Consider the following 26,332-nt stretch of genomic DNA (forward strand, 5'->3'; position numbering starts at 1 on the left):
GCTTTGACATGGAGGGAAGCGGCTGTTTGTCGGCTCTGAGCTCAGGCCGCCCGGATCAGCAGGTTGGATGTACCGCCTGAAGCCCGGAGGACCTGAGTCATGATCTACATGGTGGGAAAATTACAATAAAGTTGAATTCTTCAAGGTGGAATTGAAATGTTTCTGTGCGTAAAAGTGAATGGCCCATATGTTGATAATGCATCATAGGAGCATCACGGCGCCTGAGCCTGTTCAGGGTGGATTACGTCTACAGAGCAGCGGGCCTCCATCTGAAGTCAGCTGCTGATCAGGAAACCATAGAGAAAATCGTTTCATATACTTCACCCTGTTGCTGGAGGTAGCAATTGATTCTGTTGTTTGACTGGACGCTGCCGTGCTGTGGGCCCCCCCGTGGAGGGACAGCTGTTGCAAAAGATGACTCACTTACAAGCTGGCCTCTCTCCAGAGACCCTGGAGAAGGCCAAGGTGGAGCTGAAAGAAAACCCGGAGACTTTACACCAGGACATCCAGGAGGTCCGGGACATGATCATCACCCGGCCGGACATCGGTTTCCTCAGGACAGACGACCCGTTTATCCTCAGATTCCTCCGGGCGAGGAAATTCAACCACTTCGAGGCGTTTCGGCTGCTGGCACAGTATTTTGAGTACCGACAGCAGAACCTGGACATGTTCAAGAACCTGAAAGCCACGGACCCGGGCATCAAGCAGGCCCTGAAGGACGGTTTCCCCGGCGTGCTTTCCAATCTGGACAGATACGGCAGGAAAATACTGGTCCTGTTCGCAGCCAACTGGGACCAGAGCAGGTAACACAGAGGCAGAGGGTTGGGGCTGGTGGAGGTGTGGCTGTAAAGTCTGTATTCAGGTCATCGGATCAGACACACAAAGAGAAAACAGGACACAAAGACTAGAGGAGAGTCCGTGTTTTAAAACCCATCATAATTAAGTGGAGTCTGGTTTATGGAGCTGTCCATTCAGCACCACAGAATCATTGTTTATCAGAAAACAACAGGAAACAAACTCATCTTTCTTCTTTAATCAGTTGTGGGGAAGCGAATACTCTACATGGCCAAAAGTATATGGACACCCAAACATAACAACCACTAATCAGCTGCTGTCACAGCCTCCACTCTGCTGCTTCCAGACTTCCCACCAGATGTTGGAACCTGGTTGCAGGGATTTGCTCCCATTCAGCTACAAGAGCATTAGGGAGGTCCAACACAGATGCTGGGCGATAAGGTCTGGCTTCAGTTTAGTTCCAGTTCCAGTTCATCCCAAAGCTGTTGAATGGGGTTGAGGTCATGGCTCATAGCCCAGTCAAGTTCCTCACCACCAAACTGGGAAAAGTCAAGCACATTTTATTTATATAGCCCCAAATAACAACATTTGCTTTAAAGGGATTTACAATCTAAATAACATACAACACCCTCTATCCTTAGATCCTCGATTCAGATAAAGAAGCCCCTCCAAAAGAGGAGCAGTCCCTCTTCCAGGACGGACAGACATGCGATAGATGTACAAAGTTGACTGAAAGAATAGTAAAATGACACTATGGAGAAACAGACAATATTAAAAACCATTTCTTTATGGACCTGGGGGTGTGCTCGGGGGCATCATCATGGTTAAAGAGGAAAGGCTCTTCCCCAAACTGTAGTCTAAAATATCATCGTGTGGTGTTTTAATTGAAAGATATACAACTCAAGCCCCAGACCGGAAGTGTGTGCACAGGTGACGGCACGTCCACATACAACAAGTGAACCTCCTGCATTTAACATTTTATTTCACTAAGATGTCCTGAGGTCTGATGAGTTCAGTTTTGAGTAGTTTAAACCAGCGTTTCACAACCTTTCTTTACCTGATAACCCTTTCAAACGCAGAAATGGGGGTGCTTTACTTCCAGTTAACCATACGATCATGTGACTTTTGTTCTCTGTGAAAGTGATTTTGGTTGTTTCATGAAGCTTGCAATAATCTTCTATTTGACACATCTCAGAAATACTATATTCTATAGCACGTTAGATAGAGCTGCAGTAGACTCAGCTCGTGTCTGTTCAGCTGCCAAATTAAGAAAAAACATTTGTTAGCTGTATGTAGAGGGAGGCTAAAGGTTTCTGGATAAAGAATCAGAGGGAAATGAAGAGGGAGACAAGATAATGAGGGAAAAAACACGACTGTGGAGTAAGACAGTGAAATCTCCGAAGCATCAGCTGGATGAAAACCCACCGAGGCATCAAACAGCGTGACCGGCAGCACCAGCATCCTCACGGTCACCGCCGAGAGCAATTATACAAAAACATGCAGTTTAGCTGTTCCACAATCATCTAGTGACACACCAACAACCGACTGTAAAGACCTGCTCATTAATTCAGAAATAAATTACACCGAGAGGAAGCTAACTAAAAGATACTGTTTCAGCTGTGATGAGATTTATGATTTAACGTCAGATAGTTTTTCTTTTTAATCGTTCAGGCCAAGAAAATGCCAAAACGAGACCAAACTCCAAATGTATTCAATTTAAAATTATATATGAAAGAAAAAAAGCAGACAATTCTCTCATTTGAGAAGCTGACTGAAATAATCAAATATCAAAATAGTGACTGATTATTTTATAACTGATACTGGGATGAAAAATCTGATTACAATATATCGGTAAACATAAACAAATCTTGATACCAATATTTCTTTGTTTTATTGGGACCAGGTGTAAAAATCAACTTGTCAGCGCCCTCTGGTGGACAAACTATGTAACTGCGGCCCCGTTGGTCAATTACGCCAAACATATTCACGATATATCTGTCAATAATAATTAAACATTTTGACTTTTTTCTCAGATACACATTCGTGGACATACTGAGGGCTATCCTGCTGTCGTTGGAATCTATGATTGAAGATCCGGAGCTGCAGGTCAACGGCTTCATCCTCATCATCGACTGGAGCAACTTCACCTTCAAGCAGGCGTCCAAGCTGACTCCCAGCATGCTGCGGCTGGCCATCGAGGGGCTCCAGGTGAGACGCTCAGCTGTCGGGCCGGTGTTGTTATGGTTGGGTTAGTGGTTGTGGGTGCAAAGTGTCGGGCTTTGGTCACTTTCCAGGACCCTTACCAGGTAAACTTAACCAAACCTACAGAACATTCAGAACATATACTGCGCTGCAGCTGAAGTGATTAGTCAATGACCGTAATCGATGTGTTAATTCTTGTGTAAAAACTGACCTACAACAGTTTGGATAAGCAAATTATTTTATCAAATGAAAATGTGAAACATTCTCTGGTTCCATCTTTGCTGCTTTTCTCTGTTTTGACTGTAAATTAAATAGTAAATTAAATATATTTGGACTGCTGGTCATCTAAAACGAGCAATCTGAAGACGTCACTTCAGCTGTTGGGATCATACTTATTTTCTTTTTACAACTTTCGGACATTTTGTTGACTGGAGAATTTCACACACAACAATAGAGTGTGAAAATAAATGCTAATTGCAGCTCTACGCGAGCATCCAGGAATCCACAGGAAAGCTATTTTATTTGCCATCAGAGCTGAGGGGAAGAAAAACATCTTGGGTAACAAGCTCTGACAGTGGCAGAACAAACCTCCAGCTCCCTTCCCATCATCCCCTCTGCAGTCAAAATGTTCCACTTATGAACAAGTCAAGCACCGTGTTAAAGCCTCGAGCTTGTTTAAAGAGCAATGGAAGAGAATAAGGACATTTCCATTTTGATTACACGCTGCTGGCTCGTTTGGCCGATAGATGATGTAAAAAAAAAAAAAAAAAAAAAAGATGTGATTTTTAGTGGTTGTCAGTTTGGTTTTCTTGAGTTCTCGTTTTCTCTAATGAGAGTTGGGATTCCAGTTTGTCTCACGTGGCATGTAGAAAACAGAGAAATGAGACGCGACGGCGCTCGTCGGATTTGTATCTGTGTATTGGGGATTTTTTTTCACGGCATGAAAACGCATTAGTCCTCTCCTCACCTTTAACGTCATTATTGAAACGAGTTACAGGAGAGAAGGCTCACAGGCAGAGTGTGCAGCTGTCCTCCGGTAACCAGCCAAACCCGAGAGGAAACGTCTTGCCTCTTGTGTGTGCGTGTTATTGCTTTCTCAACATCCTTGTGAATCATCTGCCAATTTGTGTTGGGCTCCATTAGTCAAAGAGAAATCTAAGGGGAAGTGTTTCTAGAGGGAAGTGTTGAGTAAGACGCAGCGAGGTCTGAAAGATTATCTGATGTGCTTGTGATGGATGCCAAACTGTCAAAGTTGCTTTCCTTGAATTTTGCACTAAATCCAATCCTATATTTGTGTCTTAAAGCTGAGAAAATAAGCAGAGGAAGTCTTACCCCTGAGGGTGAAAGAAAGTTATTTGAATTCTGAAGCTTTTTTTTGTGTAGTTTGAGTATTTTATCTTTAACCTTACAGTTCAAGTAATTTTGTTGGACCTGCATCAAACCTGTGTATTGAAGCTGGATATCAAATCATTTTACTTATTTGGTACCAGATGAAACGTGTCCACAGCACCAAGTACCAAAAGATACCATTTAGTGTCCGGTCCGGGGCCGCCGCTGCCAACGAGGACCTTTATTTCAGGGAATGTGTGGTTTTAGCAACCTGTTGCAATGAAGCATTTTGTGTAAATCAGGTGTAGAGATCAAGTCTTCAAGGGTAACGATCAGGTGGAGGGTTTCCATCCAAGTGTAGCGCAAAATTTGAAGAATCTCGAGAAAATTCAGCAAAAGAAAACGCGAATGGATGAGCGTTTCCACCCACTAAGTGACCAGAAGCTTAGAGTTGGTTCATAATTTTCCAGTCGGTTGCCATTAAACCATTTGCAGAAGAAGAGAGCGCGACAAGATGACATAATTAAAATGTATGCATGAAATCAGATCGATGGAAACACAGAGAGAGACTACATCAACTTAGATTGTGAAATGAAGAAGGAAACAGAACTGACTGACTGTTTGAACCATTTCATTAATGTACTTAATGCTTGTTATTAGGCAACATTTAACAGATTCGATCCACATCACCCAGTGATTTTTTAAATATTCCAAATCGTGTATCATTTACATCCATGTGTGTGTGTGTGCTGGCTAGCAGTAAAGGAGAAGCACAATAAAACAAAACAGAGACCCACCCATGAAACATTGCTCCACAGCGCTACTAGTGGTCAAAAACTCTGCAGAGCACCTTTAACATCCATCCATCACCTCTTCAACAGTAAATCCCTCCATCAGAGGAGCTTATTGTATTGGTTTGTGTTAAAATGACTGCCATACTTTCTTTAACCAATGCGTCCTCTTCCTGAGCCCCAGCAGGATTTAGATAAATATCCACATTAGCAGGAATCCTCCATACGTTTTTCCACCTCCTCCACTTTCTGTAAACATTAGTTTTCTGCAGTGTCAGCACGGAGTTGAAGTGGCACGTTGGCAAAAAAAAAAAAAAAATCCTTCTCCTTTTTCAGTCTGAGGAAACGAACATAGACGCAAGCCAGTGCATCACTGTGACGAGTCCATATATAACACATTTCCGACGGCTCTCCAGACACAGATTAGAGCTTGAATTATTGATGGGAGCTATTAGCTGAGCCCTGAGTCATTCCCAACTGTGCAACTGCTCACACAAATGGCTGCTCATCATGTGGTGCTGAAAACGCAAGAAAGAAGCGTAATAGGGTGATTTGATTTGACTTGATTTGACAAATAAAATGCACCAAACACATTACCAAAATCATCAAGGGTGTGGCGATGGATTCAAACTCTGGACGCAAAGATGGGAAAACAAATTTAAGATGTCCTCATTCAACAAATCACATGAAAATCCCAAAACCAACAATGAAACCAGTATTATCTGCGTCTCAAAGTCTGAAAACACCTCAGTGAGCCACACATAGTTAATACTCACTAGAGCACCAAATGTGTATTAATCCGCCACTGAAAATAGTCCCCAACAAAAACGCTATTTTCTCTTGTTTGAGTAAGTTTGATAAAAAACTACTACAGTGCCCAGCTGTTTTAGGACATTAGCCTTTTTTAAACTTGAACTATGTATTTTCTTTTACTTGTTTTTAAAGATTTACGTCTCCAGTAGGATCCTATGGGCTCGGGGCTGAGAGCCACAGACTGGGTCGGTTTTCGTCTTTTCATGGCAATGAGACAAATGTGGACTAACGCAGGCACTCTTATTCATCTTATTAACATATAGATTTAGTTTTAACCTGATTTGAAAAGCCTAACCAGGGACGGGGGCTGCAAATTAGGTATATATATTAGATTACATTTGTTCTATTACCTCTCCCTATCTGTATCACCCCTGTTAAATATAAACATATAAATAAATAAATGGCAAACACATTCAACATTCATGTTTCGCCCTCCGTACAGTACGTGAGAATAGCAGAGTCATTCGCACACTGAGATCTGAATGTTTTTAAACAGCCACAGTGAGTCACGTCAGTCTGAGCAGGTCTGGTTATGAATCTGAAAACCAGTAAGTGTCAAAGAGCAGCTGAGTCACTCATCTGCAGGCCAGTCGGACAGAGTTCCTCCTGCATGAGGGTCTGATGCAGTTTGATGGCTGATTTACACTGAACACGTCACTCAGTTAACTTCTGTGTGCATCAGCAACTTCATATCTGCTGCTGCTGCTGTCCTTGTTTCGCTTTGTTTCCAAAGATTTTTCAGCGCGCTGGATCATCTGATGTCTAAATGAACTGACAGCAATGTGACAAATAACAACAGCAATTACACTGCAGAAAAAAAGCCTGACAGGCACGCAATATATTCCATTATCTAGAGGAATGTACTAAATATATATAATATAATATATATAAATATTTTGTTTGTATCGGCTTCATTTTTATCATCTAATCATCTAAGTTGTTTTTATCTGGCATATATTCATTAGGATTGGTATGATTCTTAAAATAAGCTAAGTTTTACTACATATTTGGGATTTCAGTGTGACAAACGTGCCGTCGCACTCGTTTCTTATCAGCTGTGCAACTGCAGCTGTGACAAATCAGGACAAGTTACCTTGAAATAAGTTTATAACCTAATTCAAAATGTGCGTGACGATATTATGTACCCATGACAAATGAAAATCAGACTTAAACAACCTTAAATATGATAATATGACATTCTTGAATTGCCAGAATTGTCATCTGCCTGCCTTTCCTTTGTCTGGTCCTCCATGTTAATGCAGCTCAAACTGCCTCATTTGGGATTTACTCTTTGTCATGGCAACCCTGACGATGTTAGTTTTGAGCAAATACAAATAGCATGTAGGCCACATGCCTTGGGATCCAGATTTGTAGCACAGTATGCTGTTCAGATCACAGCAGAGGCAAGACTGTTAGTCTGGATCCCGGCTGGTGGCCCCTAGAGGGTCCAACGGTTATTACACCCCCCCGACTACGCAACAGTTATTATTTTGTTGTGTTGTGTTTTTCTTGGGATTCTTTGTGCCTGTAAGTATATAGTCAAGAGGCAGACAGGAAATAAGGAGACAGAGGGAGGGAGAGAACAGGGACGCTGTGGTTTATGTATTAAGTGAAACAACATACTGATTATTCTGCTAATGATGCTAAAACTGTTGCATGACATAAGAAGGGTTAATCTTTCCTGCTGCTGGAGGAAAAGCTCTCGGAAACCGAAAGGGTTCATCCTCTGGGGACTGTCACGTTTCAGGGATGATGAACCGTGAGTCGCAGAGGAAGATGCAGGCAAGATTTATATCACAGCATTCTCAGTCAAGACTTTTAGCCACAGCATGTAAAATACGATGGATCTTCTGACAGCAGCCGCGAAGGGAAACGATGGTCCGAGAAACCAGACCTCCTTCAAACTGCACGTCAAACAACAGCTGATCTGGCGGAAATTCAACCTGACAGACCAACTGACGGCCTTACATTTTTTTTTGCTTTGCTCACTGGTTTATATCTTGAAAAAGAAGCGACACAGAGTGAAAATCTAATGGTCAGTGTCCTCAAAGTGACCCTCTCTATCGCCGAGCGCTGCCTGATCCAACCGACAGTACATTTCCCCAGTTGTGAGAAAAGCATTTTTTCCACTTACATTTCTTTATGCTCTCATAAAAGAGATTATATTAAGGAGGTGAGACAGTGTGCAGGATGGGATACAAACCCATCCAGTCATAATCCTCCAGGATTACAATGTTACAGAGGGATTAAAGCTTCAAGTGTGTAAAACCTTCTTTTGGGTTCTTTTCAAAACAAGTTTTAAAAAACGTTAAACTGCATTCAAAGTAATGGATATGAAAACGCTCTGTTATAATAATAAGTTAAGCTTTAAATTAAGCAAAAAAAAAAAGAAGTCAACAGTTCAGGAGTTCAAAATACAGCCTTAAATCTAGATTAACGAGGCGGAGAAGAAAAACAGCCGAACAAATTAAAAGTGCTGTACGTAATGCATTAAAAGACAACTTAAAAGAACAGAAATCCTTTAGAAGTCTTTCAATAAATAAAGTATATTCTCATGTGAAATGGATGACTGTAGGGAAATGTCTCTTTGTATTGATTTAGAATATCTTTTAGTTTACGTCACGTTTTAATTACTGCAAATATACAACAAGACTCGAGGGACTTCCTGTGGATGTCTCGTCTCTTGAGGTCAGAGACGTGAATCGCCTCGATAAGGTGATCTGTCACAGCCTGGCGCCATCTGACCTCAGATCAGCTACCTGCCACTCAGTAATGAATGAGCTGTCCTGAACCTGTGACACTAACTGACTGTACAGCAGCTGACAGCCAGCAGACTCAACACTGCAGCTTAGGGCTGCTCGGCAAAAATCATTATTATTTTGAGATCCCGGTTATTTAACGCGATTACTCACTGACTTTGGAACAGTGGATTTCTTGAACTTTAAATTTTGCGGCGGAAGAAATTGAGGAGGCTTTACTTTCCTCTAGTTTTTGTTCCTTTCGTTGCCGTTGTTTGGGTCATAGACGGCTTTGTGACTGAATTTCAGATCATTACAACGAAGTAAAGAGAGTGAGTTTGGGCTTTTAGGGAGGGGCGGAAGTGCTCCACTGGATTTATGACACAAGACAAAAGGAGAGAATCGTCAATCAACAATCATTTATCTCGATTATCTTGTTTTCAGATTCGTTGAAAGCCCAAATCGTAACTGAAGATTTGATGAGTTGCCCTCCTGCAGCTTCATGTGTGTAACCTGCATTTAAAGCTGCAGTATTTAATGCACTACAGTCGCATTCTTACAGCTGTCTGTTTACTGCAGGAGTTGCTGACAGATCCATTAGACAGTTTTTCTTGTGGCCTTGATGTTGCATTCGTGGGAAAGTCCAACATATGGGACTTTTTACTGGGATGATAAAAGTACTTTTTTACAGAACAGGAGGATGATGAGGTTCAAACTTAAGTAAGCGATTAAAGCTAAACCAAGCAGCTGCACCAGTCGTCACCGTGATGTAAAACAAACCTGACGGCGTCACAGCTACAGGAAGTCTTCACAGGACTCGGTGTCTGGTGTCTAATGGACTCGATTCTGCTGTTCATGCCCGAATGAGTGCACTATCGGCTCTGCTGCATCATGGAGGATGTGATGTGATGGAAAAAGTGCAGGAAAGATCTATTGCTGCTTTTTTAGACCCTGGCTGCTCGATGGGGTCTAATTATCCTCAGATCTAATGGGATCTGGTCTCCTTTTACTCAGAAGGAATTAATGGCACAGAGTAAAGGCAGTTCTGCCTAAAGCTGACCTGTGGTTTTAGGTTCGGATGCACCAATTCGACCTTTTCTTCTCCTGATGACGATTCTTATTCCTGCTGTAAACATCCGACACCAGCGCTCATTTTTCTACCTCACTGTGTGGAGCTCTTTCAGATTCTTCATTCAGTAACATGAGGCCCGAAACACATCATTTCAAGAGGATGATGAGATTCCAGTTTTGTGCAGAAAAGTGCAGAAAATGCACTCTTTTGGTAAAGTTAGCTAAACCCGAGCGACAGCGGTGCTCGTTCATGTGCCAAGGAGCTGGATGAACTGATAACTGATACTGTAGCTGCAACACTTCCTGCAGTAATGACACTGACATGGATCCAGACGTTTGATGATCTCATCATGTGATGCTCTTTCAACTGACATCTTCACCTCGCGTTTAGTAAGAAAGTAAAAAAGGGAATATAGAGACGGCGTGTCAGCCACATGGTCATCTTCCTTTTAAAACTGTGCTGGTACGAATGACTCAACGCTCTCCTCCTCCTCTCCCTCTGGCCCCTCTGGCCTCCCCACCCCTTTTACTTTTGTTTTCTTTACCCTCCCCCCTCTCTCCTTAACAACATCATCATTCTCCCCCTCCCCCTTATCTCCTTCCTCTCTGTCCCTCGATCCAGTCACTCCGTCATTGTTCGCCAGAGACAATATTCGCCGGGCAGTTCATGTGATGTCAGCGTCTGAAGAGCGGCAGCTTGTGATTCAGCTTTACGTTTAAAAATGAGCTCAATAATCCTCCAGAATCAGCAGTATTAAAATAAAATATTCACCACCAGTCGTCAGTAACTCCTATAGAAACACAACACAGCCTAAAATGACAGAAATCATTAAAATCTCTTGTTTTTTTCCTCTTGTTGAACCTTAAAGAAGCATCTTCGTCTTCATCAGCCGACAGGTGCATGATACAATGTGCTTCGTCGTACCCCCCCCCCTTCCTCTTTCTTCCTCCACCCTCCCCGGCTCCCTCCTGCTACATCCCACCCTCGCCACGTTGCCACGGCAACATGTCGGACTGCCGCGCTGTCTGCTCTGCCCTCTCCTCCAAATGGGCTCCCTTTTGTTGTGCGTCTCAGACAGAAACACATTTCTCCATCTCACTCTTCTTCTTCTTCTTCTTCTTCTTCTTCTGCTTCTTCTTCTTCTTCTTCTTCCAAGACCGCTAAATACTGTAAATGTATCATGTCTTGTGTGAATGTGTGTTGCATAATTAGTCGTGCAGTGGTCCGAACAATACTAAGATAGACACAATACCGCAGGAAATAAATACAGAAACAGAGTAAAGAAATAGTTCCTTTGGTGCAGCTTCATCTCGTGCTTTTAGTTTTTCTAGCATCCACCATGAGGCTGACATTTGAGTTTTTTAATTAGATGTTTTGACAACTGTTGGACTTTTCTCAACATGAACTTGATGGATTGGCAGATAATCATAGTTCCCAGCTGACTCTGTTGATCCTCGGACTTTTCCTCAAGCGTCATCATCGGGTCAAACGTTGTCTAATACTTTGGTCATATGATCCAATACCTGCAAAACTAAAGACATTCCCGTCGGCCTCAGCTGTGCTTGTTGTTTCTTTTAATTTGAAATGTATTTTTTGGCAACTTGTTCTGTTGCCAAAAAAAATCAGTGAATGCCGGTTGAAATGCAGGTTTCTTACTTTTACATCTTGTAAAATCGGCTTTTGATCAATAAATAAGTGTAACATCTAGTGCTAAACAAGTAGTTGATTAATCAATTTAATTATTCAAATCATTATTATTATTATTATTATCATGCCAAATTGTCAAACACATCTTCTCAAATGTGTTGAGTTGCTGCTTTTCAGTTTTCTGACATTTTATACACTAAATGATTCATTGATTAATCATAAGACATATTTAGCAGATGAATCGATAATGTGAAAAATCATGAGTTGTAGCTGTAGTGAGATCAGTTAATTATTTTTACTATTAACATCACTTGTATAGATATTGACAAAATGTAAATCAGTGACCATTTCTTAATTACTGGCATTAATTTATGACTCAATGTGCCTTCAACGGTGGAGCTTATAGGTCCTGAGTAGATATTTAGTCAGTGAACTCCCTGTCGATTTACTGCATTAGCTTTGTCTGATATTACAATCTACAGAATTATGAGTAATAAGTGGTTTCTAAGGACCCTATAATTTGGCTTTTTTATTTATTTATCTCCAGTAGTATAATTTAGACAGCAAATTCATTATATGCTTTAAAATGAGGAAGTAAATTAACAGGAAATCCGTTGGCAGGTCTACTTCTTCTTCCTTCTTCCATCAGATTTCTCAGTTTACCTGCTGATGATATTAGAAACAGTCCGAGGTGGAATCTGTAAACAGGAAATGGAGCTGGTTTCTAGTGAATGAACAGGCTGTGGGCCAGGTTCGTCTTTACAAACACTTCAGTATCGATTTAAACTGTTTCCCTTCTGCCTTTTATCTTTGGACTGCAGCCGTGTGTCCGAACGCTCTCCCACTTCAATAACAGGGATTACACGAGGTCTGACTGATGTGGGGGTTTGAAGCTGGTTCAGAAAGAAGCTGCCAATATTCGAGATCTTATGCTTATTTTGTTTTTTTTTGCATGTTGAACGTGTCTTCGTCGGCCGTTTGTTGCGACACAAACCGAACACAGACTCTCCGACGCTGTAAAGATGGAAGTGTGGTGTTGTTCTTTGTGGTTTGTGGTTTGCTGTGCAACGTTTCTGACTTTGACTTAACATTCATTTTAACCACAACGATGGCTTTCCAGAACCTCAACCAAGCAGTTTTACTTGCCTAAACTTAAAGGAATGGTTCTATACATCTCAGAAATAATGCCACGACAGCAACTACATTTCCCGTAAAACCACTTCTGTTTGTGTACGCGTTGAACAAACGAGATGCAACGTGATAATTAGTCAAACTTAGAGGTGTAACTTTGGACAGCCATGTTTCCAGGTAAAGCTAATTATAATATTTAGTGAACAGACGTGAGGGAATCTCATCTAACGCTCAGCAAGAAAGTGAATAATCATGTTCTCCAGATCAGAATCTGCTCTCATGAGTCATTTCTGTCACGGCCATTTTGTAATACTGATACTCATGTTTCCAGGTTTGATCAGTGGTTTCTTTATGTTGCATGTTGGAGGTTGAAGGCAGCCGGAAAAACAATATTTGATAGCTTAAAATGTTTAAAAGTTTACATCAAGACTTTGACTCATAATTTTGTCGATAACAAAGAACACACAAGGCTCATGTGAATAAATGAACACTTGATTCATTGTGGATCAGGCTGTTTGTGAGGACCTGGTGCAGATCTGTGTCAGATCAGGCGATTATCGAGTCATAAATTGTTGCTGTGACTTTGCCGGGAGACATGACAGACGACATGTTGGTCCCCGAACAATCATGGCGGTTGTCGTCTGCTATGATACACCACGCGGGATAAAACCATCAATTGTCGCCACAGACGGCTTTAGTTCCTGAGGCCCTACGGCTGTCGGGGGTCGGGCTGTTATTGGGCTGATATTGTGCAGTCTGAACCCGCTAAAACAAGTGGAATGCAGCCATTTTAATATTAGGAATTCCACTTGTGCTTTTCCTGCTTCTCCTGATTTAAGGTATCATACCTTCTGCAGGTCACCCGGGGGTCTAATATTAGTCTTCTCAATCTGGACACTCGGGTCAACTGCAGCAAACACACACACACACACACACACACACACACACACACACACACAGCCAGACCAGGCAATGCTGAGAAATCCTGCAATAAAATAAAAAGAAATCACTCTGGTCGCTCTGGTTTTTCAGATATCCTGCAAGCAGACAAACAAACAAAACCAAAACCTCCTGGATGAAGTTAATTACCACTTAACACACCACGAAGCTCTGGAGTTAAAGGACGCACGGATGTCGGCAGTTTTGTAAACACTCGTTCAGGCAGAGTATAGCACTCCACAGGCAGCTGAAATTAAAAAAAAGATTTAAATACATGTGCGATCTCTCGGTCGGAGAGAAACTTCATTCCTCTGCTTCCTTCCCGCCCGGAGCTCCTGAGAGGAGTTGGCAGCATGTTAATAACCTGCAGAGGCTGCAGTTTAATTGGTGTGACCGTCCCTCTCAGTGTGAATCTCTAGCAGGAAAGAAACTGTAAAGTTACTTTTGATACCTCAGACAAGTTGTTTTACTGATAAATTCAGCAAGTCATTTCACGTGAGACAGGCAGACAGGCAGCATGTTTTAAAATGCTTTTAAGTCATTGTAGTCGTAATTCTCCAGAATGGGTCTTTGTCAAAGTAAATATTTTACACTGACAAAAAAGGTCCCACTTAGATATCTCAGGGAGGCAGAACAGTGAGGGAGCATGCACAAGAACTGGACCCGTTAATGTTGTGAATCACAGCCATGCTCTTCTTCAAGATAACAACAGAAAGGAACAAATGGGATCAATGGTTTGAGCGCGACTGAGGGGAATGGGTTTGATTGGTTAAAAGGTTTGGAAATGTATTGACTGGATGAGGAGTAACAGCAGGAGGAAGAGCGATGTTGAGTAAACAGATTGGATAAAAAGCTACAGAGAAATAAGAGTCCGAGGTTGGCTGCATCAGTCGAGTGAGCTGAGAGGTTTAAATTATCGGAGAAGCTGGTTGGTCTTTGACATTTTTGTGGATTTTCCGACCAGAAGTGAAGCCTGCCTGAGACGTTTTCTGCCTCTGCAAGACTCGCTGTTGATTTTAACCCCCGTTATTTCCTTTCAGTTCAGCATTAGCTCCAGTCAGACGTCTCCTCATTAAGGTGGTTTTTGTAAAGAACAAGCCGGCAGCAAAACAATGTTGTCACTCCAGGCTACACTTTATATCCTGAAAGGGAAAAGCACTCAAATGGATGTCTTCTTTTTGTTTCTGAATCCACTTTTTTTCCCCCTCTCCCTCCCTTTTCCTTTTTATTTAACTGGAGGACACATTTACTCATCCCTCTGTTGATGGGAAGTGACAGGAGCAGAGCAGAGTGGAGAGAGAGCTCATCAACCTGATGTGCTGTGGAAAGACTGGAAAAGCATGACGGGGAGAGAAGATGTATGACCGCAGCCCCCCGACACATATAGAGTGGTAAACGACGCATGTCAGATGTCGTAACATCAGCGGCTTGCTAACAAAACCTTGGATGTTGCAGCGTTTCAGGTCTCTCTTGTAAAAATAAAGATTTGCAAAACAGAAAGAAAGGAGAACTACCTCCCATCAATAAGCTGAGACTGACTGCCAGCTCTTTTTACCTTATGTATAATCTACGTAAAGCTGCTAATATTATCAATTAATATTTGATTATTTCTGACATTTAACATATCAAAAAAACTGAAAAAATGCCGCTCATAATTTTACCAGACCTTCAAATATGTTTATTTTTTTTCCAAGCAGCAGTCCGAGAGCCAAAGTGAATCAATTCACGTTGACGTAAAACGGAGAAAAGCAGCAAACCCTCACATTTAAGGGCGCTAAAACATGAATGTTGATTCACTGCTGCGTAGGAGAATAAAGCTGTGTGCGCTCCAACACACTGCCAGCAAAATAATTATTAAAATATCAACATTTCAGTCATGTAAGAACTGATGTCTTCTTTTTACAGATTTCTTTAAAGCGGCTGCATGTGGAGGTTTTATTTGAGTTTAGCATCTTTCAGATCAGCAAATGATACCAAATAAAGAACTTTTAAAAGTCACACATATAGTGGGTTTGAAGCCACAGTGAATTCAATGACTCTGCTCTTCAGCTCAGTGTAGTTCTTTAGCCTCTTTCAGCTCATTGTTTCGGTTTCACGGCACATTTCACTCTTACCGCTCTCGTCAAACCCTGTTTCCAGCAGAACAAGCTCTGATAAAGTGACGGTACGCCTCCCATCCAACACCACATGGCAGACAAACACAGTTAGCAACCAGCTAACTTTTTGGTATCTTCTGTAGCGGACCTCTAGCAGCAACTTGTCAGGGGTTGGTGGAGACCAAAACAGAGTGCAAAGCAGAGCGGACTTAAAATGATCAAATTATGTAGCCTGGAATGGAGCATGTTAGCCTTGTTAGCCATAATAACTTCATAAGGTGATCTAGACTGTGTCTGTTGGATAGTTTTGACGTCCCTCTGAAAGAAAATAAGGATCTGATGTGGATCTGGTTCCATCCTGCCTCGTGCTGCCGTCACAGCTCCCATTCGAGAAAGTAAATAAATGACTCACAGGTTGTAGCTCTGTATGACCTGAAGAAGAAGAAGCACTTCCTCTTCCTCATGAAAGGGGTCCCGACAGAGGACCTCTTCAGATTAAATTCACATTAGCCCCCGACTGATGCTGGATTTTTAGGGACGATTCAGATACCAATATTTGAAAGTTATAAAACGATGCATTGGCCGGTCCTGGTCCTGACTCGGACCAGCAGTCAGGACTGGAATCGAAATGTGAAACATGCTGGGAGCAAAGCTTGCGGTGTGTGTGTGGTTATCTGTTAAAGGACACACAGAGCGTCCTGAGGGGAACTCACTGCTCGAGTAGGCAGAGTGCAGCCTTTAATCCCGGTGGCGGTGGACAGACATTTCGGTAAAGAAGCAGCTGTGGCTGCTGACGATTGGCTGACTTCATCTGTTCTTTGCTTCAGCCGTCGAGGGGATGTCGACGTGTCACATGTCGTTACCTCTGAGTGTCCGTGTGCCTTTGAAAAGACTCTCAGTGTTTAACCCGCAGTGTCGGTGGCAGCCTGTCTGTTTGTTTCCCCTCTGGATCTGTGAGGTTTCATAACCGCAGCACACCAGCAACATATGAGAAACTGCACTGACGCCGCGTTCACGTCACGTGGGACAGAAGGTCGAGATGGAGGGATTGTCGTGTTTACGGCTAAAATCAGACAGCCAAACTGCAAGCTTAATTTATATCGCGAACGTGTGTATGATGCAGGGGTAAATAAGGTGTTTTATATATTAGATTAGAATGATAAATAAATAAAGCTTCATCCAAAGCTCATTGATTTTTTTTTGGTGTCATTTAAACAAAACTTTCAGCCAGATTTAATGACTCCTAATAACCGCCGTTAACCAAGGTATATTATATTATTATATTATATATTAACCCAGTTTTTATTGTAACCAGAAGAGCAAAACACATCAGATCCGCTGATTATTGCACACCACAACACCAGATAAATTACAGTGTTTGTGCTGCCAATAGGATTCTTTTTGTGTTGTTGACTTTTTAATTCCATTTAATTTCTTGCTTGTTTTTGTTTAATGATCTAAATGATGGTAATATTTTTAGTTTCTGGTTAAAAAGGTATTTCTCTGTGGCGATTCTATCCATAATGTTGTCACTTAGAAGAAACAACAGTCGGTCACTGGCACAAAAATAAAAGCACTTTTAGTGGACGTACTTTTTCCAGGATGTATATTTTGATGTGTGTTTTAGATCACAGACTGCAGAAAACCACGACTATAACCTGTTTCTGACATATCATGTCTGCTATCTCATTTTGGGTGATGCGATAGGAGACGCTCTCAGGTTTCACCTCTGTGAAGTGAAGCGATCGGTCCCCAAACTTACTGAGGAAAAGATGCTCTGAGACAGATTTCAAGACAGATGAGGAGTCCCCCCCCTCCCCCACCTCGACTCCTTTTAGTCTCCTCCTTTTAAAACAATGAAAAGATTCATTCTGAGTCATTAGTGTAATTACTGTTGATGAGAAAAGACCATCACCAACGAGATTGGCGGCTTCTTCGCTGCAGTTTACGTTTTGTGGCTCGAGGTCAGATTTAGAGGAAAAATCTGCTGGATTGCTGAGTGTCACAAAGCGGGAGGTGGGCGCAGTTTCTCTACAGCTAACCAAGCTTTGAAGAGAAAATCATCTCTAATGTGTTTATCCTCTTCAGCGAAGCCACCGGCTCCGTGGAGGGGGAGGTGAGAGATGAGGCAACCGGCTTTAACGCACAAAACACTGAATGTATCTGCGTGTAGAGCGATGGACTCCTCAGTCCCACACGTTGTCCTGTCGCTGTTGACGGACTTTTCTCCGTCTTCTGTCACCTTTCGTTCTCTTCAACCTTTCGCTGTAACTGAGCGCGCTCAGCAGCGACCTGCAGCGAGAGTCCAAAAATAGAGAGAGTCGACGTTCGCCTCCAGAAGACAAACATCAAAGAAAACGCTGAAGTGGTTTTGAGTGGCTGCTTTCTGGAATTTTTATTTACTGAATATTTGAGCTGTTTACTTTCCAACTAACCCCCCCCCAGAAGTTATTTTCAACCCGGTCACAATTTCCTATTATTCAGTTTATAAATCAAATGTCAACTTCTGTTTGATTTGTGTGTTTTAATGATTTTCAGAACCCTTCTTGTTCAGATATTTAAATATCGGTTTGATAAATGACCTCACTTATACAGCGCTTCCCAACATAGGGTTCAGTGTCTTGCTCAGGGACACTTCGACATGACGGGGGGAGCTGGGGATCGAACCCTGACCTGCTTTACTTCCTGTGCAACAGTGCATCTGTTATTACAGGTGGATTTCTTCATAATCACTATATGTATGTATATGTGGGACACCTGCTCTGCCAGGTGAGATACAGGGCAATATGTAGGCTCCAGTGAGGATTGAACTCACGACCCCTGGTTTACAAGACCAGTGCTCTAACCACTGAGCTATAGAGCCATAAAGTGTCTATACTGTGAGACACAAAACGGATAATACAAAACGTGCTACAAGTCAGATTTAGGTAGAATTTCTAAACCCGAAAATAAATAAGACAAATCAGCGGCCAGAAGAGAGCGCACAGTTTCTGCAGCAATGAATTGAATTCGCAGAGATCTAATCGCAAATAGTTCACAGGGAAAAGTATATTAATATATATATAAAAGCTCATCTGATGTTCGAGAAAATGCGAAACTAGCTGGAGCTAAAAGGATTAGTCGATCAACAGAAACGTTCTCTGGTTCCAGCTTCTAAATTGTCAGGATTTGCTACTTTTATCGGTTTTAAATCATTATAAATTTAATATCTTTGGGTTTTTGACCGTTGATCAGACAGAACACAACATTTAAAGACGCAACGTTAGACTTTAGGAAATTGGTACAGACATAATTTTCTAACATTTTACACATCAAACCATCAATCGAATTGTAGAGAAAGTCGTGGAAACAATCGTTTGACACTGACAGTTAAAAGTTTGTTTGACTCTGAGTGTAAGACACTTTTAGGGGCATCAGACTAACTGTGGCTAAAATCTGAATAACGAGATGGCAAACTTGGCTCGATTAGTGCTCCAGGAGGATTCATCCGCTCCTTAGATTGGGGGAGAATATAAATATTGATTTCAAAATCTGCATTGGAAGCGGATGCTGAAATACTGACCACAAGAGGAGTGAGTGATGTCACTGCGCACACTTCAAGACCTTTTGAGTGGATTCTTGCGGGAGGGAAACAATGGAGCATCTAAAAAGTATTAATCGTCTTTTTTTCTTCTAAATCGTGTCTCAGTCCTCTCGTCTCTGGCAGCTGCTCCTCGGGGGAAACCTTTTTCATCTGCGCTGTAACAAGACGACAAAACAACGTTGTGGAAAGATCATTTTAAGGTTTATCGTTCCTTTCATTCCCTCTCGGATCTCCTCTGCCTTTTATTATTCTCACCACGGCGTCCTCCACCTTTATTTGAACGCTTTCTCCTTATACCTCTTCCTTTTCCTTCAGGCAGATCAATCCTTTAGCTCCTCTTCTTCCTCCTCCTCCTCCTCCTCCTCCTGCAGTCCCTCCAGTGCAGCAGCAGCAGCAGCAGCAGCAGCAGCAGCAGACGTCCTGCAGTTCCTCTTCCATTTTCAGTTTCATGTTTCATGCATAATGCAGCAGGTCCCTTCATCAAAGTGAAAACGTCTGTCAGAGCAGAGGGCCGGCCGGGGGTTCAGAGTCAGAGGGGCCGGACAGCTGAGAGGGGGAGGGGCTGTCTGACCACGGTTTAACCAAAATAAGCCTCTTTATTATTAGTAACCTGCTGATCCTGCTGATATTTTCCACTAATATTCAGTATCTATATCTGGATTCTTTGGTTTCATAAACGATTTTAGTTTCATTATGATGGGAAAAGTAGTAAATGCTCCTTTTCTGCTCTGTTTCTGTACAAAGTAGTTACACAAAACCAGTCGGGTGTGTGGTCTTTAATCAGATTTTTCTCTTTGTTTTCTGTAATGATTTTCTTCGCTGTAGTTTAATGTGAACCGCAGTGAAAACTGTTGAAACTGGTAGAAATCCCGAAGAAGGATGTTGATCCTTATAAGTCGTGTGCGTCCGATCTTAGATATTTAGTGCACAAAGTTGAGCTTTGTCCCGATCGCGGCGCTAAAGGGACAAACCAGTGTGGGTCTGTTTGGTCTACATGCACCGGATGTGTTCGGCCATAATGCAGCTGTGGCCTCGTGCAGTGAACTTACATGTTTAAATCACGTCTTAAAACACATTTTCATTCCTTAACTCAGTGTGACGTTTGCCTTTCTTCTTCTATGTTATTGCCTTTGCGTTTTTATTGTGTTGTTTTACGGTTTTCTCTCTTCTTTTTAAATGTGCTTTATAAATAAATTGGATCGGATTTAAGTTGGAACATTCTCACTTTAACACGCGTACAATGTGGCCCAGTATGCAGCCAACAAATATACAACACATTTGATCAGAGGGTCACCAATATCCTCTTGGGAATCCTGAATATTCACAACAGATTTCATGTAAATATGGCTGCAGATGTCCAGAGATACTGTATTTTGCTCTGGACCAAAGACAGTCTGGTAGTCAGCATCCCCGCCAGCAGAGCAAAAACCACTGGCGGTGACTTCGGCCTGGATGATTCATATCTGTCAAACCCTCATTTACAAACCTGGCCTGACCTCAGAGACTCTCACTGTCTCCGTCTCTCCCACACACACTGCTCACACTTTTTATATAAACGTCTGCCCCGAGCCATTTTCATCAGCCAGCTCTGTTATGTCAGAATATAATTTCACCATACTGCTGTACCACAGCCAAATTATGACTCACACACACAGACAGACAGATAGACAGATAGACAGTGGAGTGTAATTATCATAATTGTGTCCAGCGTTCTAGGAAACGCCGTGTCAGGCCCAGACTTCACACGCTAACCTGTACGAACAAGGACTCATTTCCCTCAGGCGTCGAGCTGCGGCGACTCCAAAATAGACCGGACCATTTCCTATTGACTATGAGATTAGAGCCCATTTACAAAAACTAATCTAATGAAAAGGGACAGGAAACTCACAGAGGTAATTTCTCATTCGCTGGAACTCGAAGAAGACGGGGGGAGAAAAAAGACTCTTTGTTATTTGTGAAAAACACAGAGAGATTATGGATCTTAGTCTTTATGAGCCATCACGATTGCACTTCTCATTAAGTCTCCGAGTCCTCTGGTTAGAAAAATGCATTATATACGGCGGCTGATAATGACTTTGCACGGAGCTCGTTTTGCTTATAGTGAGTTTTTGTGAACGAACTAAAAGCTGAATCTAATTGTAGGTAACGGCTGAAACTAATTAGCTGTGTGTCAGATAAACCAAGCAGCCCCTCCTCCCTGTCTGCAGGTAGTGAACATAAACTTGTCAATCAGAAAATATATGTTTATCATCCTCTTCTCATTTCTGTTTTTAAGATTAATATTTTTGAATTCCATCTCTGTTAAAGGCAGCATGTGTTTTGTTTGCAGTTTTTCAGGTTGAAGATCTTAGAAATAGACGCTTTAGAATCAAAAAATGATCTCAGTTAATAATTTTGTAGTTCCTCTGATTCAGCGGTGAAGGCACAACATCCTCCAATGTCAAGTCCTTCAATAATTAAAAAAAGAGTCGGCGATTCTGTGTTAATAATACACAAGCTGACTTTATTTAGTCAGTCTGTAAAAGCTCCGAGGGCCACGTATGTTTGTTGAGCTGAAATGCATTTTTCCTGCAGTGCTTCAGTGCGTTGCTGAGTTATCTTTCATATCAGCTTTTTAAAAATGCGTTATCAGCTGTACTCACATCAAAGCCAGAGGTAAACTGTGCCCTCGAAAACATCATCAGTGTTATTTGAAAGCCAGTTTCAGGCACGCGTGTGGATTCAGGCAGCATTTTGATACTGATTTGCTGATGATATATTCATTTCTGTGAACAGTGAAAAGGTAAAACACACCATCATGAACCTGTTTAACTACGTCGATATAATATTCTACTGTTCACTTCTGCAAATTTAAAAAACATCCTCGTTCGTCTGTATTTACCCGTACGTATGGCTTTGTTTGTTTTCCCAACAGGACAGTTTTCCTGCCAGATTTGGAGGAATCCACTTTGTGAACCAGCCCTGGTACATCCACGCTCTCTACACCGTGATACGACCCTTCCTCAAAGACAAGACCAGGAAGAGGGTGAGGCCGAGAGATCTTAAAGCAGCTGTCAATATTTTTATTACACGACTAGTTAGGAGTCAGCACTTGGCTCTGCAGTTCCTCTCAGCTCTGTGTATTTATAGCGTCTTTCAGCTCGTTGTTTTGGTTTTACAGCCCGTCACTTAAGCTGGAAACGGCTGCAGCAGGCGGCTCCAAAGACTGACTTCCTGCTTAGCACAGTTAGCGACTAGCTGGTGGACAAAGTGGAGCATTTAGCAGCTAAACAGACAGATATTTCCCTTGTGAGTTGGTGGAGACCGAAAACATCTTGTGGCCACAAACAGGAATCCAAATGAATGATTATGTTGCTCTGGATGTGAAAATAAGCAAATGTTTGCGAACAATTTCGCCACAAGTGGCCAAAAGAGCAGTTAATGCAGGTTTAATCAGGCTTTCAACTGTTAAAAGAGTCGGAAAAACGTTTCTATATTGGTATTTCAACTTTAGGAGAGACGGTTTATCCAGTTTTTAAGCATTTTTATCAAAAGCAAATGACAAAATTCCAACAAATATATTTTGTTTTCTATATTGTGATGAATGCAGATTGGACTGAGAGCATTCAGTATTAGTTTTGGTTATATTTGCTTAGATTCCTTCAAAATGTCATGACCCATTTAGCAACTTACAGACTTACCGATACATAAACTGAGCTCCCTGAGCCTAAAACCCAGGCTAATATATCAGCTTTGAATTGGTATTATAATAAAATGATATTGAAGTAAGGACACCATCTTTGACTTGTCTGCACAAAAGCCCTTTAAATGTATGATGGATGAACACAAGTTGAGCTCTTCATGTTATTTATTATTCACAGGTGAAAAATAATCTGAATCTGAATTTCAGTCAATCTAAGCGGACTTCCTGTCTGTGTCCTTTTCCCTTTGCAGATCTTCATGCACGGCAACAACCTGAACAGCCTCCACCAGCTGATCCATCCCGAGATCTTGCCGTCGGAGCTCGGCGGGATGATGCCGCCGTACGATATGGGCACGTGGGCGCGAACGCTGCTGGACCACGCCTACGACGAGGAGACCGACTACTGTCCGGAGTCCTACACCCTGTCGGTACAAGACCTGGAGAGAGACCTGGAGAAAAACCTGTCCCCAAAAACCATGAAGAGGTCAGCTCATGTTTATTTTTTTACATTTTTAGAGCTCCAGACAGATGTTTATGGAAGGAAAATGTGTTACTTATTCAGCATCATATCTGTTAATATATCTTTCTAAACTCTACACTTCTTAAGGGAACCAGGCAGATTTATATAACAAGTAGTGATAAACCAAACTAACATTGTGCTCGTTTTGCAGGAAATTACAGTATTTCTAGATACAAATGTGGGAAAAGTGTTCAAACTAAAGAAGCATTTGCCAAAACCTCTGCAGTAATCCCCAGTATGCATCAGTGCATCAACAGTATATCAATATATTGTCGAAGTGATTGAGTTATCTTTGCATAATTAGTGTAAACAAGTGAGATAATGACGGAGCTAATGTGCAGATTTTATCTCACTGTGGTATTCTGGTCTCCTTCTCCCACCTCCCACCTCCCACTATCGTACATTCATTTATTAATTTCTTTAGTCAACAGCAAAAAATAGCTGTTATATAATAATAATGTATTACAATGCAAAGTCATGAGCTGTGAGAGTGACAGTGAGAACATAATAGATTGAATAGAAAGCAAAATTACTAAATAACAAACTTAAAGACAAAATAATGAATAATAAAATCCCTTATGACAAATAAAAGAAAAAAATGAATCAAAGTTGAGAGGAGGCGCTGAAGCTCCACGGGGGGTGGGGGGGTCAGGTAGCCCTCTTTTACTTTAATTTTTATAGATATAAAATATAATATACATGCATTTAATTAATTTCTGTGAAGAAGACAACTGAATTTAAGGGTTGTTTTAGAAGTTTATGTCTTTATTTATTTATTATAAAGCCAGACTGCGTGGACTATTAAAACATATGTATAATAGTGAAATGAAAAGAAAATCATAATACCCACATAAAATTGGATCCTTAAAGATATAAGATATATAACACACTGCAATATCCACACGACATCTATAATAAACTGAATAATATAACATTCAGTTTATTCAGAATTGTAAGCAAATTGCTAGTTTTACACAAACTTCCTGCAGGTGTTAAGTTCTCTTGTTAATTGTTATCATTGTTTTATATGCAACAAATATAATGAAATATACATAAAGATATTTCAAAAGAAGTAGGCTACTTTTCCCAGTTTTTATGTGGGTGGGGGTCGTCAGTTTGTACACAATGGTGACAATAAGGGTCCCTTAAGAAAAAGGTTGGGATCCGCTGTCGTGAAGGGCTCTTTGGGACTCTGCTGCTGTGAGTATGTTTGACATTTCATGGAGTATCATTCCCCCCTATAGGCCACCATGCAGCATGATTCACCGTGACAGTAAATCATCCGACCACTACGCGACACCAACTGACTCATTCACCCGCAAACATTTTGACATGAGCTCAGACAGCAGAGTGTGACTGCAGATCAATCAACAGCCCCGCCGATAATCAATAAATCATAAACCAGTTATATATCAGTTAAAGTGTCTGAAAATTAAACTGTCTATTTGTGAGGAACAGGTTACAATACGAGTAGTATAAGTACTGTTATATAAAACCAGTGAGCAAAACTGCAGTTTTGGATGCACGATGGGGTGAATGTATGGAGGCTCATTCCTGCCAAGATTTGCTTTTATTTATTTATTTTTTTAATAAACGATAAAAACTAAAATTCGCAGTAAGTCATGGTAAGTTTTACCATTTTAACAAAGATTTCTGGAGAACAAATTTACAAAAATATATGCAACTCAAGTAAGTACAAATTTGATATACTTGAGTATTTCTATTTTATGCTAGTTTATACTTCTACTTCACCACTTTTGAGAGAACATAATGTACTTTTTACTCCACGACATTTACATGACAGCTTTAACTGTAACTTTGCAGATATATATTTTATATATAAAAATAATCCACAAATAGATCCTGATGTATTATTATAGATTGAGCTACCCAGCATTATATAAAGTAGTTCAAATTCACCCAAAGTGGTGTTAACACATCAATATGTTTACTTTTGATTCTTTAAGTGTATTTTGATTCCAATACATTTGTACTTTTACTCAAGTAAATTGTTGAATTACTGTGTATTTTCTACTTTTACTTCATTAAAAGTTCTGAATACTTCTTCTATCGCTGTATACTGATATACATATATAATACAGAGGGCACTGCTATCGAATCAGTATCTGAATCAGTAAATGTGGCCATGTGAACATGCAAATAATGCAGGTAACTTAAGACCAGGTCCGGCCTCAGTTACTAGGAACTCAGAGGAGCCATGAAGACCTCCACTAATCCTGATCGTCTCGTGTTCTGGTTCCATGCAGGTCTCAGTCGGTGGTGGAACCAGGAGTCCTGAAACGACCGGACAAAGTCAAGAGTGAAGAAGACAACATGCAGCCGCTGCTCTCGCTGGACTAAACCACACATTCAGCAACAGCTCAACAGCATACCCAAATCAATATGTACACACACAAACACACTGACGTACCTGTGCACCTGCTGTGAGCGACACGCGCGCCCTGAAAACACCTGAACCTCCAGAAAATGCTGCTGCTGCTGTTGGATTCTTGTTTCTCTTGAACTCAAAAGGAGCCGACATGGAGCAGACAAGCGGCCACAGGACGGCACCCCGAGAGCTACCGATGGTGTTAGATATATTTATTTATTTAGTTATTTGTCAAGTGCCAATTCCCCCCAAAAAAACCCTGTAAATTAACGTCTTTCAACAGTCCAGCCCCTCGGCGTGGAGCAGGGACGGAGAACAAACACAAGCGCAAAGAGAGCGACGGCGCCACATGTGTGAGAGAACAGTGTTTCCTACAGTTGTATAATATATGAGTGACGGAAATCATACTTCAAAGAGGGGCCACAGTTCCTGAGCTGCAATTTTCTTTTTTCCTTCTTTGTACAGTAATTTGAAGAAAACGCCCCCCGTATGGGCGAGAAGCACGGCTCAGGATTAGCAGAAGTGACAATAATGAGCTTGTTCAACCTCCTGGACACAAAACTGGCAGACAGGCAGGCACTGGGTTTACTGGGAGTTTCCTGGGG

At 41.5% G+C, this 26,332-nt stretch overlaps 1 protein-coding gene and 1 non-coding gene across 2 annotated transcripts; one reads left to right on the top strand and one right to left on the bottom strand.

Annotated features, from left to right (window-relative positions):
* Window positions 1-414: 414 nt before the first annotated feature.
* clvs2 (clavesin 2) lies at window positions 415-25,699 on the top strand. Its single transcript, XM_070926263.1, has 5 exons — window positions 415-803; window positions 2,829-3,003; window positions 22,051-22,161; window positions 23,070-23,302; window positions 25,606-25,699. Exons 1-5 carry the CDS (start codon window positions 415-417, stop codon window positions 25,697-25,699), a joined length of 1,002 nt encoding a protein of 333 aa, XP_070782364.1.
* On the bottom strand, window positions 18,344-18,416 carry trnat-ugu (transfer RNA threonine (anticodon UGU)). Its single transcript has one exon. It is a non-coding gene; the product is annotated as a tRNA-Thr (tRNA).
* Window positions 25,700-26,332: the final 633 nt, after the last annotated feature.

This window comes from Enoplosus armatus, chromosome 19 (genome assembly GCF_043641665.1).
Source record: "Enoplosus armatus isolate fEnoArm2 chromosome 19, fEnoArm2.hap1, whole genome shotgun sequence".
Lineage (NCBI taxonomy): Eukaryota > Metazoa > Chordata > Actinopteri > Centrarchiformes > Enoplosidae > Enoplosus > Enoplosus armatus.